This window comes from Silurus aristotelis (genome assembly GCF_946808225.1).
Source record: "Silurus aristotelis genome assembly, chromosome: 8".
NCBI classification, from domain to species: domain Eukaryota; kingdom Metazoa; phylum Chordata; class Actinopteri; order Siluriformes; family Siluridae; genus Silurus; species Silurus aristotelis.
Genome location: NC_139581.1, coordinates 27173997 through 27192217, shown reverse-complemented (window position 1 = coordinate 27192217; position 18221 = coordinate 27173997). Strand labels below are relative to the sequence as shown.

The 18221-nt window shown below is 39.2% G+C and overlaps 1 protein-coding gene and 1 long non-coding RNA gene across 4 annotated transcripts; both read left to right on the top strand.

Annotated features, from left to right (window-relative positions):
• Window positions 1–1722: 1722 nt before the first annotated feature.
• Window positions 1723–3310, top strand: LOC310730067. Its single transcript, XR_014534725.1, has 3 exons — window positions 1723–1940; window positions 2034–2129; window positions 3266–3310. It is a non-coding gene; the product is annotated as an uncharacterized lncRNA (long non-coding RNA).
• Window positions 3311–10188: 6878 nt separating this feature from the next.
• On the top strand, window positions 10189–17427 carry trappc6bl (trafficking protein particle complex subunit 6B, like). 3 transcript variants are annotated; one of them, XM_083548968.1, is made up of 7 exons: window positions 10189–10299; window positions 14220–14331; window positions 14891–14958; window positions 15582–15699; window positions 15796–15879; window positions 15989–16082; window positions 16391–17427. In XM_083548968.1, the coding sequence occupies exons 2-7, from the start codon at window positions 14239–14241 to the stop codon at window positions 16420–16422; spliced, it is 489 nt and encodes a 162-aa protein (XP_083405094.1). In that variant the 5' UTR covers window positions 10189–10299; window positions 14220–14238; the 3' UTR covers window positions 16423–17427. The 3 variants fall into 3 exon arrangements, with proteins under 3 accessions (XP_083405094.1, XP_083405096.1, XP_083405095.1); XM_083548970.1 differs by lacking the exon at window positions 10189–10299 and adding an exon at window positions 12329–12482 and having other exon boundaries at window positions 14223–14331; XM_083548969.1 differs by lacking the exon at window positions 10189–10299 and adding an exon at window positions 12329–12482.
• Window positions 17428–18221: the final 794 nt, after the last annotated feature.

The following is an 18221-nucleotide window of genomic DNA, read 5'->3' as shown; positions in this document are numbered from 1 at the left end:
TCAGAGAGAGAGAAGGTTGGAGGATGTGGAGTTGGTGAAGCAGGATGTAGATAGGATTAGTAAGGAGGAAGTGAGAGCAGCGATTAAGAGGATGAAGAATGGAAAGTCGGTTGGACCAGATGACATACCGGTAGAAGCGTTTAGATGTTTAGGAGAGATGGCAGTGGAGTTTTTAACCAGATTGTTTAACAGGATTCTGGAAGGGGAGAGGATGCCTGAGGAATGGAGAAGGAGTGTGCTGGTACCGATCTTTAAGCATAAGGGAGATGTGCAGACCTGCAGTAACTACAGGGGAATTAAGTTGATCAGTCACACCATGAAGTTATGGGAAAGAGTAGTGGAAGCCAGGCTGAGAGAAGAGGTGACCATCTGTGAGCAACAGTATGGTTTCATGCCGAGGAAGAGCACCACAGATGCCTTATTTGCTTTGAGGATGTTGATGGAGAAGTATAGAGAAGGACAGAAGGAGCTGCATTGTGTATTTGTGGATTTAGAGAAAGCGTACGACAGGGTGCCGAGAGAGGAGTTGTGGTATTGTATGAGGAAGTCAGGTGTGTCAGAGAAGTATGTGAGGGTGGTGCAGGACATGTATGAGGACAGTGTGACGGCAGTAAAGTGTGCAGTAGGTACGACAGACTGGTTCAGGGTGAAGGTTGGACTGCATCAAGGATCGGCCCTGAGCCCTTTCCTGTTTGCAGTGGTGATGGACAGGTTGACGGACGAGGTCAGACAGGAGTCTCCCTGGACTATGATGTTTGCAGATGATATTGTGATTTGTGGTGAGAGTAGAGAGCAGGTTGAGAAGAGCCTGGAGAGGTGGAGATATGCGCTGGAGAGAAGGGGAATGAAAGTCAGTAGGAGTAAGACAGAGTACATGTGTGTGAATGAGAGGGAGGGCAGTGGAGTGATGCGGTTGCAGGGAGAAGAGGTGGAGAAGGTGAAGGAGTTCAGGTACCTGGGGTCAACAGTGCAAAGTAATGGAGAGTGTGTTAGGGAAGTAAAGAAAAGAGTGCAGGCAGGGTGGAGTGGGTGGAGAAGAGTGACAGGAGTGATTTGTGATAGAAGAGTATCTGCAAGAATGAAAGGGAAAGTTTATAGGACTGTGGTGAGACCTGCGATGTTGTATGGATTAGAGACAGTGGCATTGAGTAAAAAACAGGAGGTGGAGCTGGAGGTAGCAGAGCTGAAGATGTTGAGGTTTTCGTTGGGAGTGACGAGGATGGACAAGATTAGAAATGAGTTTATTAGAGGGACAGCACATGTAGGATGTTTTGGTGACAAGGTGAGGGAGGCGAGATTGAGATGGTTTGGACATGTGCAGAGGAGGGACATGAATTATATTGGTAGAAAAATGCTGAAGATGGAGCCACCAGGTAGGAGGAAAAGAGGAAGGCCAAGGAGGAGGTTCATGGATGTGGTGAGGGAAGACATGCAGGTAGTTGGTGTAAAAGAGGCAGATATAGAGGACAGGGTGGTATGGAGACGGATGATCCGCTGTGGCGACCCCTAATGGGAGCAGCCGAAAGAAGAAGAAGAAGAAGATTTTGCTTTGAATGTGATTCATTGTATATTCTCATTTTTTGTATGTATATTAATGTTGTGTTTTAAACCATTAATGTCAATTTAGATGGAATGTATTACTGCACATGTCAAACTGTGTTTGTTTTTCTTTTCATAGGTTTGGAATGCAGATTTGCCCACAGCAGCAAAGAGGTTCTTTTGAAACACTACAGGTTTTGGCACTATCGAGGGAGATCCCGGCAGCATCCTTGCGTGTATACTGACTGCATCTGCACTTTTAAAACTTTAGGTGCGTTAAAAACACATTTGACAAGATGTAATTTTTCATGTGAGTTATGTGATTTTAAAGATGTTTGTCAGCCATCCCAGTTGTAATCCTTTGAGGAGGCATGACACAGTCACTTGTCCTTTTAAAGATTGTGAGTTGACAACCAATGTCCTTTTAACTTTTAGTAGCCACATATCTCGGAAGCATAAATCTGAAGGTTTTAACTTTTTTCTGTGTCTTTCAGTCTTCTGGTGTGCTGCTCAAAATAAACCTACAGCTCTCAAAAGTCTACCTTTTGTTTATGAGGGAAAAGTCTGGAAACCTCCTGAAGTCTTGCCTGGTAAGTGTGCTATCTTATTATCTTATTATCCTATACCTGAGGTACTATCCAGATCCTTTAAAGAGAAAACAGTTTTGTCTGGTGTCCGAAACTAATCTGATAACTGTTCTATAAGCCAAACGTCAGGGGAAAGAGTAGAATGGAGAAGGCAAAGTGTTGGCAAAAATGTATTTATGAAATAATCCTAGTTGAATACTTATCAGTAATGAGTCTGACACCACAAATTAAGTGTTACACTATATTGCCAAGTTTTCTTTTCTAACATGAAAATGCCTCTGTGTATGAGGCAAGGTTTAAAAGGAAATTATTGATTTATTCAGTGTGGAAGAACTTGACTGGTCTGCATGAAGCCAAGTCCTAATCTCATCTGAACACATTTGATGGCACTTTAAATGTAGAGCTTGAGCCAAAAACTCAAACCAAACACCAATGACTTGTACATATGGGTAGTCATTTTATACACTTCCAAAACTGTTGGAACATAATTCATGTATTTACAACATAATTCATATATGTTGCAACAGAGAGGGAAATACAATTTGTAAATACATGAATTGTGTTTTTATCTTTTTTGCCACAGTTTTGGAAGTGTGTTCTTTTCTGTTCTAATGAAGGGTGTGTCCCAATACTTTTGTCCATATAGTGTAAGTAGTAGTGATTAGTGTTTGGTGATTAGTTTTTGGCTCACCAGAGTCCCACCAGAGATGTTCATATGGGATTAAGCCATTGCTTTCTGCAGACCTTTCAAGTTCTTCCACACTGACTGAATCAGTAATTTCTTTTTTGAACCTTTTCATACACAGCAGCATTGCTATTTTAAAATAGAAAAGGGTCCTGTCCAAACTGTTGCTATAAAATTAGATGCACAGAATTCCATCGAATCTCATCATATGCTTAAACATTAAGATTTGTACTCATGGAAATTACTAAAGTAGTCAAACCTGTTCATTAGAAGGTGGTGTCCCAATACTTTTGGCAACATGGTGTATATCCAAGCAAACACAGTGGAAAATTGTGGCATGTGTGATATCTGGGTGACCTATCTTAAACAATATAAAAATCTCTTTGTGGTCCAGCAGAACTCTATCAATTAAAAATGGGTTTTGATTCTGTGTTCATGCTGATTTTTACTGCAGGACACAGACCCAGAAGACACTCACACAAAAGGGATAAAGATGGGGTCTTAACTGTCGTTGAAAATGACGTTGCCAAAATCCATTCAATCCCAAATGTAAGGTGCCTGTCTGTAGTTTTAGAGGAGCAAGTTGTGCTGGATAATGTGCAAGACGTTCCTACATCTGTTGCTCTCCTATTTGACTTGATTTATGCTATCAAAATCATTAGCTTTCCTGAAGAACTAAAATACACTTTTGAAACTATTCAGAAAGTGTTTATTGGCCTTGACCACCAGTGCTCTTCAAGAGTCCAGTGATTCAAAACAAAGTGGTAAAGTTGAAGTAGCTGCAGTTCAGATGGCTAATCAAAAGTGCAAGTACTGATTTGTTCCTGTTTGTTTAGTAGCTGTATAACAGTACAACATAGGCCAAAGTAGCTACCATTTATAGTGCCTCTCTTAATGTTAGTCAGAGATTAGGATTCAGCTTTAAATCATTTGAAGTGCTCGTTCTTAAAGTTGTACTTTCAGACATGCATAGAAAACTCGCTCTGGTCACCGTGTACAGACCCCCAGGGCCCTACGCTGATTTTCTTCAAGAGTTTGCTGGTTTTCTATCCTATCTCTTGATCAATTTTGATAAAGTGCTGCTTGTAGAAGATTTTAAAATTCATGTAGATGATGTAAACGATGCTCTAGGATTATCATTTGTTGACTTATTAAACTCTTTTGTGGTTAAACAAAACGTCACCAGACCAACCCACCGTTATAACCACACACTAGACTTAATAATATCCCACGGAGCAGATGTCACTGATATAGATATTTGACCTCAGAGTGATGACATCACAGACCATTACCTTATACTGTACACACTACCGGTAGAGCAGATTAGCCATGTTGCACCACGTTATCGACTTGGTAGGACTATTGTTCCAACCACTAAGGACAGATTCATAAATAACCTGCCTGATTTATCTCAATTTCACCCTAAACCCATAACTGATAATAATCTTGATGAAATAACTAACAACATAAACCTTATCCTCACTAGCACATTAGACACTGTTGCCCCCATGCCCTCAAGAGAACAACACGTAATCTGGAGAGAAAATGGAGGAAAACTAAATTGGAGGTATTTAGAATTGGGTATGAAGACAGTATGCTCAGCTACAGACAGGCGCTAAAAGCTGCTAGAGCTGAACACCTGAGCAAACTCATAGAAAATAACAAAAACAATCCCAGGTTCCTTTTCAGTACTGTAGCTAAACTAACTACAAATCAGGGCTCTGAAAATTGTGTTCCATCACAGTTTAGTAGTGAGGACTTTATGAATTTCTTCACTGAAAAAATAGATAACATTAGAAAAACAATTGTGGCAGTTCAACCTCTGACACCATCTCCTGAGACAGTGTTACCTTCAACTCCACAACTCCACTGTTTTACATGTATAGGACAGGAAGAGCTGTATAATGTTATTGCCAAAGCTAAATCGACAACATGTCAGTTAGATCCAATTCCCACTAAATTACTGAAGGAAGTGTTATATACAGCTGGTGAACCTCTTCTGAATATTATAAACTCTTCACTATTGTTAGGACCCTAAATCCCTCAAGTTAGCAGTTTTTAAGCCCCTCATTAAAAAACCTAATCTGGATCCAAACACGCTATCGAATTACAGACCAATTTCAAATCTCCCATTTATGTCTAAGATTTTAGAAAAGATTGTCGCTGCCCAGTTATGTTCCTACCTGCAAGAGAACAATATCTTTGAAGAATTTCAGTCAGGTTTTAGGCCCCATCATAGCACAGAAACTGCTCTAGTTAAAATCACTAATGACCTGTTTTTAGCTTCAGACCAAGGCTTCATCTCGTTGTTGGTTCTACTAGATGTTAGTGCTGCATTCGACACTATAGACCATGATCTCCTCCTAGATCGCTTACAAAATTACATCGGCATTCAGGGACAGGCATTAAGCTGGTTTAAATCCTACCTGTCCGATCGTTACCATTTCGTAGATTTAAATGGAGAGCTATCCAGGCTAATGCAAGTCAATTATGGCGTGCCGCAAGGTTCAGATCTAGGACCCCTGCTCTTCACAATATACATGCTTCCGTTAGGAAATATTATTAGAAGGCATGGAATTAGCTTCCATTGTTATGCTGATGATACTCAGCTATATATCTCATCTAAACCAGGCGATACAGCTCAATTAACTCGGATAACTGAGTGTGTTAAGGAAATAAGAGATTGGATGACCCACAACTTTCTACTTTTAAATTCTGATAAAACTGAGATTTTGCTCATCGGCCCAAAAACTAGTATACAGAAGCTCCAGCATCTCAACCTGCATTTAGACGGATGTTCTGTAACCACTAGTTCAACGGTAAAAGACCTAGGAGTTATTTTAGACAGCAACTTGTCTTTCAAATATCATATCAACCAAGTTACAAAAACAGCCTTTTTTCACCTTAGAAATATTTCTAAGTTAAGAAACATGTTGTCTATATCCGATGCAGAAAAGCTCGTCCATGCGTTTATGACCTCCAGAATAGACTACTGTAATGCATTACTAGGTGGATGTCCTGCGTCATTAATAAACAAGCTTCAGTTAGTCCAGAATGCAGCAGCCAGAGTTCTTACAAGGTCAAGAAAATATGATCACATAACCCCAATCCTATCGTCCCTACATTGGCTTCCGGTTAAGTTTAGAATAGACTTCAAACTATTACTTCTCACTTATAAAGCACTAAATGGTTTGGCTCCCATGTATCTATCCAATCTTTTAACACGCTACAATCCGCCACGCTCCCTGAGATCTCAAAACTCTGGGCTTCTAGTAGTTCCTAGAATAGTAAAGTCCACTAAAGGTGGTTAAGCATTTTCACATTTAGCTCCTAAACTCTGGAATAGTCTTCCTGACAGTGTTCGGGGCTCAGACACACTCGCCCAGTTTAAGTGTAGATTAAAAACATATCTTTTTAGCAAAGCCTACACATAACACACATCACATATCATAACTTTGTGCTCCAGAACATCTGATCACATGCACATTATCAACTTGTGCTGTTAATATCATGAACAGCAGCTACGCTAATTTCTCTCCACTGCTTCTCTTTCTCTCCCCATCCCGAGACCCTGAGATTTGGCCAGCTCCAGTCACCTCCCACCTCGTGATGATTACGGACCTTTGAAGGAGTAGATGCCGAACTCGCAAACATCCCGAACCATCTAGAGACGTACCAGTGCCATTTGGATCCCGCTTATGTGTGGAGTTAGACATTGGATCTCCTGGAGTGTTTAAAGGCTCTGGCATGGAGAAGCTGATGCTGGATCTGTGATGATCACAAATGCTGAGCTTATAAAACTAGGAGCTACTAACCATATAGACTGTATAAGACTGCAGAAAGAACATCACTTATAATCTTATACTCCAGTAATCATGTTAGTTCTCACTCTCCAGTGTTCTGTATTGTTGAAAGATTTATGATCAAACTCTTGATGTCACCCAAATGAGGATGGGTTCCCCTTTTAAATCCGGTTCCTCTCAAGGTTTCTTCCTCATAACATCTAAGGGAGTTTTTCCTTGCCACAGTCGCCACGGCTTGCTCATCAGGGACAAATTCACACCGTTCACCTTGACTGTTGATTTCTGTAAAGCTGCTTTGAGACAATGTCTGTTGTGAAAAGCGCTATACAAATAAACTTGACTTGACTTGAATTAAAAGTCAGTTTTGAGTTTTAATGTAAGGTTTAATGACTTTCAAGTTTTGTTTATAACAGTTAATACTTCATTGCTCTAACGAATGTGTTGAAACTCTGCTTGTTTATTTCTGGAGCATTTTAAGATTATTCTGGCACTTTGACAACTATTTATTTTACTCCAGCACTTTAAAGGCATTACAAGATTGCCTTTTTTGCCTTTTATTTTATTTTAATTTTATATATATATTTTTTTTCAATTATTAATTATATTTTGATGACTAGAGAAAAAACTATCTGAATCCAATTTTTGCAGTTCATGTTGACAGGAAATGTGTCTCTTGGCAAAATTGTAAAATAAACATTTTTCTCTAAAAAAAATGTCTTTCATTGTGTTTACAGTATGGTTTGCAATATCTGTGTTTGATTTTTAATGTGAAATTCCTGTGCCAAACAGGAATTTGTGAAAGAAGTTTGAATGAAACATTTAAAGCTGTAAATTAAAAGAAGAAAATTAAGTTGAACCAACTTAAAAAATTTAGAAAATTTGCTGCAAAGCTTTTTTGAGTTTACTAAACTTCAAGTCTGTAGTTTTCCCTACTCGTTTTTTAAAGTTCACTCAACCCCCTTTAAATTTAAACAAACTCATGATGACTAGTTAGATGTACCTACTGAGGAAGGTTAGATGAACTTACTGAGGAAGGTATACCTAACTTAAGATAGCAGTTTCAATCCACTTTCTACAATGATTTGGCATAACTTTAACCACGGAAGTTGAGTAAACTCAAAATTGCTTTGCAGCAAATTTACTAAATTTTTTAAGTTAACTCAACTTTTTATTTTTTACAGTGCAGTATATTGTTTGTGCCTTAGACATATCTCTCTGTTTCTTTCTCTCTCTTTATATATTATATATTTTTATATATATATATATGTATGTGCACACATCAATCTTATGTCTAGTCCTTGTGATGTCAACCTTTACATCTTATGTCTGGTTATTGCAATGTTTACCTTCACTAACATCTCTTTATAGGTTTCTTTTTATTCAGCTTCTTTTTACAGACGTATTAATATTAGTATTTGTAATAAGTAAACATTTGTTTTATTGATGCGCCAAGTCTTAAATAACCCTCTAGGGGGCGACAAACGCACCGGGGCGTTTTGTGTTATTTTCCTCATAATGGCGAAACAAACTTAAATTACTCTGTCTTTATGATTGTACAGATAAGAGCAATACATCATTCGAATCTGTAAAGCAGGGGTGTCAAACTTAAGAAAGAACACGAGAAAGAAAGCACACCAACTTCCGGCCCGACGTACAATTATATCCGGCTCTCGAGATGATTTTATAAAGATGTATTATTATTGTTATTAATGGCCTGGCGATAGGAAGCGCTGATAACACAAACTACATATCCCATAATGCAGCGCTTCAGCTGCCTTACCGAACGCTAGGCTACGTGGGAACATTCCAGCATCAATCAAGTCGAGCTTCTGTTGATGTATTTAACCCTATTGTAAAGTTATTGTAAAACAGCGCCCCACAGTGGTGAAGAGAAAAGTTGATTCTGAAAACAGAGCTTTTCAAAACCGATGGGATTCAGAGTAGATGTTTACTGACACTGTGTCTTATTAGTGGAGCGAATGTGGCTGTAATTTAGGAATTTCTACTTTTATTTGTACACACACATTAACAACAAAACGCTGTGCTTTTGTAAAATAAAGTCAACAGACAGGGGGCGCTCTCTGCCGTCTCTGTCATCTCCCTTCACAAAAACAAACAAAACAACCTGAATCTCAGTGAATATTTCCCTCACAGACATAATAAATATATCCATAGAAACCTTGCATTGTCTTTTACATAAACCAGTTCACATCTAATACAAATATTATCTGATTATTTAATCCGTATGAAAGTTAGAAGAGTTACAGTTTCTCCGGTATCACCTCATTAACCGTTCGTGTGGAAACATAGCAAAGGTTCCGTTTTGTGTCCTGATGATTTATGTCATTTAAAGCACCATCATTACTTTAAAACATTTGCAAGAATATTTTGCCTTTATGCTCTATGTTGAGTTATAGACATATTTGTCCATGTCTATGTTGATTAGATTATTAAAAACATTAAAAATATGGTACATTTAGAACAGATAGAAATGTGCAATTAGGTTGCGAATATTTGAATATTTTAATCGATTTACAGCCCTAATATTAATATGATATACAGTTAATATGAGGTACAGTTACCAGCGTGACACTAAAACAGGTAGTAGTAATGGCTACCTTTTACCTAAGTACACGTCAGAGCCCAAACTTCTTGACTTTAATTGAGTAAAAAAGTGTAGTCAGAACTTCAACTTTTACCAGAGTCTTTTTAAACACGAGTTTCTGTACTTCTACTTAAGTGAAGGATGTGTGTATTTTTGCCAGCTCTGTTTTCAACTCCTCTCCCTAGCAACCAAGGTTGCACAGTTCACTGATCATCTCTCCACCCCAACTGTTCCAGATAACCCCTTCCTGCCTCCTTGCATCATGCAGCGTACTTTTACACGTCATATGGGCACGCAGACCTAGCCTGACTTCCCTGCTGTTTTCCTCCAGGAGACTAATTCTAACAGCCTTCGTACACCTGCATCAACTCTTCCTCCTCGCTCTCATTTCACATCTTCTCCTTCCTACTGCTCTCCTACTGATTATTTTGCAACTTCCCAAATTCTCCCACTGCAAATTTTCCTCCCATACCTTCTTCTGAGTCTAACCTTGATTGCTCTCCCATGTCTACAAGTTCTATACTCATTTTAAGCTAAATATGTTGTATGTAAATATGTATAAAGCAATGCTGCAGCACTCATGCGTGTGTTTTTTGAAGCAGCTTCTGCACCTGACGCACAGCACGAGGATTCAACGTCTCCGATGGACCCTTGTGAGGCCTGTTCATCTATGGGTAGTTCATTTCACCACCTCGGTGCCAGAACAGAGGGGAACCTTGAAGTATACTTACCTCTCATTCTGAGAGAAGGTGGTACCAGTCGAGCAGTGCTGGAGGATGTCAGTACGAGGTGTGATGAGGTCTCTGAGGTAAGATGGCACTGGTCCATTTTTGGTCTTGTAGGCAAGCATCAGTGTTTTGAATCTGATACGTGCAGCTACTGGAAGCCAGTGAAGGGAGCGCAGCAGTGGGGTGGTGAGGGAGAACTTGGGCTGATTGAACACAAGTCGTGCAGCTGCGGTTTGGATAATTTGCAGTGGATGAATAATGATGGCAGACGACATCCTGCTTGAGTTTCTTGGAGATGGAGATGGTGTTTTATATTTACAAAGAGCAGACGACTTGGGAAGAAGTAGAAAAGGTACAGTTTATTAGTTTACTGTATACGTTTAGCACCTTACCTAAATGTGGGTGTATCCTGCACCAAGACATCAATTAAAAAAAATGAACACGCATAATCCAAAATCACATGGTTTCCTTTTTAGTAATATAAGATCACACAACACATATACTATATGTTAATTATTAAATTAATGTTAATATGAAATTAACATTAAAGCAGTGGGAACTGTCCTGTGGGCTGATTATTTAAAATCTTTTATCCTAACCACCATGTTTTTGTTAGACATAAAGATGGTGAACGGACGGTTCCTAAATGCGTGGTTCCCACTTTGAAACATGGGGGAGGAGATGTGACGGTGTGGGTGTGCTTTGCTGGTGATAGTGTTGGTACGATCAACCACAGAATTTTGCAGTGACATTCTATCCCATCTGGTTTACATTTAGTGGGACCATCATTTGTATTCCAACAGTGGCCCCAAATACACCTCTAGGTTATGTATGACCTATTTTTCCAAGAAGGAGAAGGATAGCATGCTGCCTTAGATCCACAATCATCCTCTCTAAATCCAGTTGAGATGGTTTGGAATAAGTTAAAGTGAAGGTAAAGCAGCCAACAAGTACTCAACACCTCTGGTAAATCCATCAAGATTGTTGGAAAACCATTACAGGTGACCACATCAGGATACCAAGAGTGTGCAAAGCTGTCAGCGAAGCAAAGATGGCTTCTTTAAAGAATCGACTATATGAAATATATTCCTGGTTATTCAACACCACCTTATTCCATATTTGTTCTGTCATAATTTCGACATTTTCATTGGTAATTGTATACAATTTTGACGATTTGAAAACAATAAAAAAAAAATGAAGAAAAACGATTGAATTGAGAAGTTCTGAGTGGTGCAATATATGATGAAGGCTCTAAAAGAAAACATGTTTTGCCACAATGAGTTCACACAGATGAAGAAGGAGATGTTGTAACCCAGGGGTGTCAAACTCAATCGAACCGGGGGCCAAAACTCAACGCACACTTGAGGTCGAACATTTATTGAACACACTAAAACTAAATGTTTTTTAAACATAAATATGAATAAAAACAGACAAGAATATTATTCCAGAATAAATCAACTTAAACTTTAAATAACTTAAAATATTTTGCCATCCATAAAAATATCTCCTGTCAAATTTATTCATGCTGCAAAAAACCCTGAAAAAATCAATAAAAATTGTGCATTTAAGTAAACGTTAAAATAACAACAAATCAAAACAATCAGATTTCTTTGCTCTTATGCCATTTTATAAAAAATAATCTTAAACTTTTAATAACTTAAAATATTTTGCTCTCCATAAAAATATCTCCAGTCGAACACCAGACATCTCACAGCTTCATCATGCAGCTCTTCAGAAACTCTCCCTCAGTAAATAACCGGCTGATGTGACTCTGATTTCTCCTCTGTTTTCACACCAGCTTCACTTTGTGATTTTGCTCTGGTAAAAAAAGTCTGCTGAAATGTCAGATTCTTCTTTAACTCTTCTACTTTCTGTATCTTCTGCTCTGCAGGTTTTTCAGCTTCTCCTGATGTTTTGTCACGTAGTTCTGTCTTAGATTAAACTCCTTAATTACAGCCACATTCGCTCCACTAATAAGACACAGTGTCAGTAAACATCTAATCAGAATCCCATCGGTTTTGAAAGGCTCTGTTTTCAGAACACACTTTTCTCTTGACCATTTTGAGGGGCTTCACAATAACTGTACAATAGGGTTAAATACATCAACAGAAGCTCGACTTGATTGACGCTGGAATGTTCCCAGTTAGTCTAGCGTTCAGTAACGCAGCTGAAGCGCTACATTATTGGATCTGTAGTTTGTGTTATCAGTGTTATCTTCATATCACCGAGCCATTAATAACAATAATTATAGATCTTTATAAAAGAGAAAAGCCTTGAGTCTGACACGTGTTGTAACCCATAAACTGGAAAGCATTCAATATGATTTGTAAACTGATGTTGTTACCACTCCTGGCCGCCGCGTGGCGGTAATGCACCAAAAAGTTGTTTGCACACGCCAATAAAGAAGGAAAAGTGCGACAACAAAGAAGAAGAAGAAGAAATGGAGTAGGAAGCGACTTTCATTGTTTTGTTTTGGGTAGATGCTATTGCGATAGCAAGCTAGCATGCAAGCTAGTTAGCCACTCCATATATACTGTAAGTAGAATGACAGCGCGTTTATTGTAGAATTTTTAGTGTTTATAGATATATTTTAAAATATTATTGGGATAGTAGGAAATATTTACGAGCATTTTAACTTGAAGAAGAAGCAGCTTAGCGCGGTAACTGTGTTCAAGTGTCCATGTCTGCCTGCACAGATGCACTGCTGGGGTTATAAAATAATAGGTTTTACACCTCTAATTAGCTTTTCCTGTGTATGAGGGTGTTGAATAGTTTTTGCAATAGTTTTTTTTTTGTTGATGTTACTGGAATGTTTTGTAACCCTTGATGCAAAATGTAATTTAAGCTGCTTAATATCTGCTAAACCAACAGAAAGCATTTGGATGTATCGAATTTGGACACAATAAATCCATCGCAGCGGATCATGCATCACACACCCCCACAAACTCATACACACCCCCACAAACTCATACACACCCCCACAAACTCATACACACCCCCACAAACTCATACACACCCCCACAAACTCATACACACCCCCACAAACTCATACACACCCCCACAAACTCAAACTCATACACGCCCCCACAAACTCCTGCACGCCTCCACGAACTCCTGCACGCCTCCACAAACTCCTGCACGCCTCCACAAACTCCTGCACGCCTCCACAAACTCCTGCACGCCCCCACAAACTCCTGCACGCCCCCACAAACTCCTGCACGCCTCCACAAACTCCTGCACGCCTCCACAAACTCATACAAACTCCTGCACGCCTCCACAAACTCATACAAACTCCTGCACGCCTCCACAAACTCATACAAACTCCTGCACGCCTCCACAAACTCATACAAACTCCTGCACGCCTCCACAAACTCCTGCACGCCTCCACAAACTCCTGCACGCCTCCACAAACTCCTGCACGCCTCCACAAACTCCTGCACGCCTCCACAAACTCATACAAACTCCTGCACGCCTCCACAAACTCCTGCACGCCTCCACAAACTCCTGCACGCCTCCACAAACTCCTGCACGCCTCCACAAACTCCTGCACGCCTCCACAAACTCCTGCACGCCTCCACAAACTCATACAAACTCCTGCACGCCTCCACAAACTCATACAAACTCCTGCACGCCTCCACAAACTCATCCAAACTCCTGCACGCCTCCACAAACTCCTGCACGCCTCCACAAACTCCTGCACGCCCCCACAAACTCCTGCACGCCCCCACAAACTCCTGCACGCCCCCACAAACTCCTGCACGCCCCCACAAACTCCTGCACGCCCCCACAAACTCCTGCACGCCCCCACAAACTCCTGCACGCCCCCACAAACTCCTGCACGCCCCCACAAACTCCTGCACGCCCCCACAAACTCCTGCACGCCCCCACAAACTCATCCACGCCCCCACAAACTCATCCACGCCCCCACAAACTCATCCACGCCCCCACAAACTCATCCAAACTCCTGCACGCCTTCACAAACTCCTGCACGCCTCCACAAACTCATACAAACTCCTGCACGCCTCCACAAACTTCTGCACGCCTCCACAAACTCATACACGCCTCCACACACTCCCCCTCTCGCACACAAACTCCCACTCTCGCACACACACTCCTACACTCGCACACAAACTTCTACACTCATCCACAATTTCAATGGGTTAAATGTATAAATTACACAAAAACTGGGACCCCCATAAGACTTGCCCTGGATATAGTGTCTATAAGTGAAGCATTGTGTAGGGAGAAATCTAACTGATCCCATTTCTGCAGAAGTGTTCAGGGCCCAGTAATGATGGCAGACGACATCCTGTTCGAGTTTCTTCACATGGAGATGGTGTCTCATATTTACAAAGAGCAGACGACTCGGGACGACATAGAAAAGGTACAGTTTATCAGTTTACTGTACACGTTCACCGCCTAACCTTCAGAAACGGTCCCTCATCTCGCCAACATTTCCATTCAGCTGCATCTAATTTTGACTTCGGAGACGAGTGAAAAAGTAGAAAACTGCTTTTTTTTGTTTTTGTAATACACCTCGATACTGTTTTACCTTGTAGACAAGACTACAAAAGGTATCCAACATTAAATTCATGAGTACATACATGGGTACAATGTAAACGGATTGTGAAACACCTCAGATCTATTGCAGATGTTTTTTTGTTTTTTTCAACACTGTAGTTTGGTGAGGAAAAGGATGAACAGCTGTTTTACTAATTCTGATGTTTTTCTTTTTGTTATGTTAACATATGATATGATAAACATACATTTAATTTGAAAAACAATGAAACAGTATGTGGAGATTTGAATTTATTTATTAGTTTTTTACATGATAAATATAGTATAGGTCATTTCTTTATGTAATCTAATCCTAGCTCATGTCTTCTGTTATTTCATCTTTACATTAATTCATTCGTCTGTTTGTATTATTTTTTTGGTTTTAGGAGAGAGTTACGTGTGTGTCAGTGTTAGAGGGAATGGGCTTCAGAGTGGGACAAGGACTAATCGAGAGGTAACACTCGCTAACATTCACTTTTTCTATCGTAATTAAACACGTATCAAATGTTAAGATGTGCAATTTGTCCAGCAGGTGGTGTCATCGCATAAAAATGAGACTCCTGTTGAAATCCCTGATGAGGGAATAAATTGTATTATTATAAATACAATACATTTACACACACACATACACTGTACGGTCAAAGTTTGTGGACCATAAGATCGGTATGGGCTTTTTGAACACCCGTTTCCATAATTAGTCCCAATTTCCTGTTCTAAAAACCTCCACTCTTCAGGGAAGATGCTGAACTAGATTTTAGTGTGTGTTTGTGGAGGCCTGAGGTGCAGTCCGTGTTGTAATTCATCCCGTAAGCGTTCGGTGGGCTTGAGTTCATAGAAGGTCACTCAAGATTTTCCGCTTCAGCCCATGTAAACCATATCATCATGGCTTCGAGCTGGCTTTGTCCACAGGGGCATTGTCGTGCTGTAACAGGTTTGGGTCTTCTTGTTCAAGGGAACAGAAAATTTTATATCATATATATTTGGACGGAAAAGTCCAAAGTGAGGTGTCCCAATACTTTTGCCCCTATTTATATTTAAATGCTTGGTTCCCTTTTTTTTTTCTTTTTTTAAATAAAGGTTTACAAGGGATTGCCCCACATTTAAAGATGACCTGGACATTATGAAGTTTGTGTGTAAAGACTTCTGGAACGTTATCTTCAGAAAACAAATCGACAACCTGAGGACCAACCATCAGGTCCGCCATTGAAACTCTATAAGGAGCGAAACGCACGCCGTACATCTGACATGCTTTAAAGCGTTTACTCTAACTGCGCTTTCCGTCTGTGTACAGGGAACGTACGTCCTCCAGGACAACAGATTCCCGCTACTGACTCAGGTTTCCTGCAAAAAGCAGCAGCTTGAAGAATCTTCTAAAGTAAGTCTGCAGGTGTATATAAAAGTGTCAAATCTTTAGTTTGAAAAGCGGGAAATGATCTCAAACCTACCAGTGGATTTATACCTGCCCTTCTCTCCACCGCCACAAGTATTTGGCCTACACATGTGGTTTAATTAGAGGTGCCTTATCTAACCTTGGATTGGAGAGTGTGGTGACTGCTGAGGTTTCCTCAGTGCCATCATGTGAGTATCAAAATGCCGTTCTTTTGTACGTACAGTTTCCAGTTTGATCTAAAACGCTGATAAAAATATAAGTATGTTTTATTCTGTTATTTGGTTTTTTTAACGGGTAAATGTTGCCAGGTTTTTAGAAAATAATGTATTTATTATTTGTTAATTATAAATGTATTTATTTTTATATTTTTATCATTTATTTACATTTGCCATGAATGTAGCCATAGAAGCTGTAAGGATATTTATAAAAATTCAAACGTACACGAGGTATTACTTTTTATTTGAATGTAACTGTTTTGCCTTATTTTTGCTTTTAGGCAAATTTCAAGTTGTGGTCCAGAAAATCTAAAATGGACAAACACCTTTCCTCTTTCTGTCCAACGGATGCAATAACACGGATCCTTATTGTTTACGAAGAAGCCGGTGTTTACAGGTTTTATGTCTGCAGACAGAAGTTACAGTCGTGCAGGTTAGAACAAGACATGATGCAAGAACCAGCAAGTAAAAATGAATCTCGCTCAGCAAACACCGCACCGCGATTTAGCACAAGAACATAACCGAACGCAAACCAAGTGGCCGTCTGTGCTACATTCGTAATCCCGCACAGTACCGGCAGGAAATGATAACCCAAGGGACCTACGGTACTATTAAGTAGTCAAATATTCTACCACGCGCACCTCAGCCCGATAATCTCCATCGAATCTTACTAAAGCGAAACACAACAATGTGAAGAATGTAATCTACCTCTGTTTCCACAAAATTAACAACGAAAAATATGCATTCAAAATGCTACAAATAATTAAATATATATAATATAGTTTATATTGTTTTAATTATTCAATTTGTCAATTATTTCTTGAACAAGTAGAAATTACAATTAGACAAATTAGATTTCATTCTTTCTTTCTTTCTTTTTATAATTTTTTTTGTGAAATTCCGAATGCTTTGTAGCTCCGTTTTAAAAAAGCCAATTATGTTTTTTAGTCACAGACTAAATTATTCCACTCACCTTCATTTCTTTTGTTGGTTATAGTTAGAAAACCCAAGAAACAACAGTTTAAATGCATTGTTTTCTTTATTAATTATTTTTTTTCCTCAACATTTTTGTGACGATAATAGCAATTTGTTGTGTTCCCCCTGTTCGCAGCATGTAAATTGTAAATGTTCATACACACACATACATGATATATATATATATATATATATATATATATATATATATATATATATATATATATATATATATATATGTGTGTGTGTACTTGTATCTGTCCCCTTTGATCTATGCAACTTCTATTAGTGGAAGTGAATTTTTGTATTGTTAAGGGAATCAATAAAAGCAGTTTGGAATTTATTTCTTTTTTGAGACATGAAAATCACAGAGACTATTTTTCTACTGGACATACAATACAAATACTACAGCATTGAATTCATAGTAGTCATTCTATTAGTCATTACATATGTATTCAGGGGGAATACGTGGAAATCTGGGAATAAGTATGCCTTTTTTGGGAATCCGTGACAATATTATCGGAATCAGGGGACTATTATTGGAATAAAGGGAATACATGTGCCATTTATGAGAATCAATAATAATGTTATTGGAATAAGTTTACCTTTAATGGGAATTGGTGGGAAAATTCGGGGGGGGGGATAGCAATAAGAATGCCTAAGAATCGGTTTAAATATTATGGGAATAAGTAAAATATAATATCTTCAATGATATATTAAAGTTTTTAAGATCAAAATTCATACCAGCTGTTATAATTTGGGATGTTCTAGAAACTAAGAAGGCATGAGGTCAAGCTCTGTTCTGTCCTGCACATTCATGCTGTTGAATGATGCTGAAGTGATAAGGCCGCCATTTGCCATGACCTGTCTCAGCTATCTGATGCTCAAAACAGACCACAAGCAATTTGTTGAATGATCACGCCAGCATGTTTGCGGTATGGTCACTAAACACTTACCGTTTGTTTAACTCTGGACAATATTAACTGTGTTTATATTGTTTAAAACCCTTGGTACCAGACAGCAAGGTCCTCAATCTGTTTTCACCTGTGGACACATCAGTTATTCTCGCTGATAACTTAAATATAGAAACAGCCTCTTGGATTTGATTTTGCTTTAAAGTTGTTGTTTTTTGCAGCC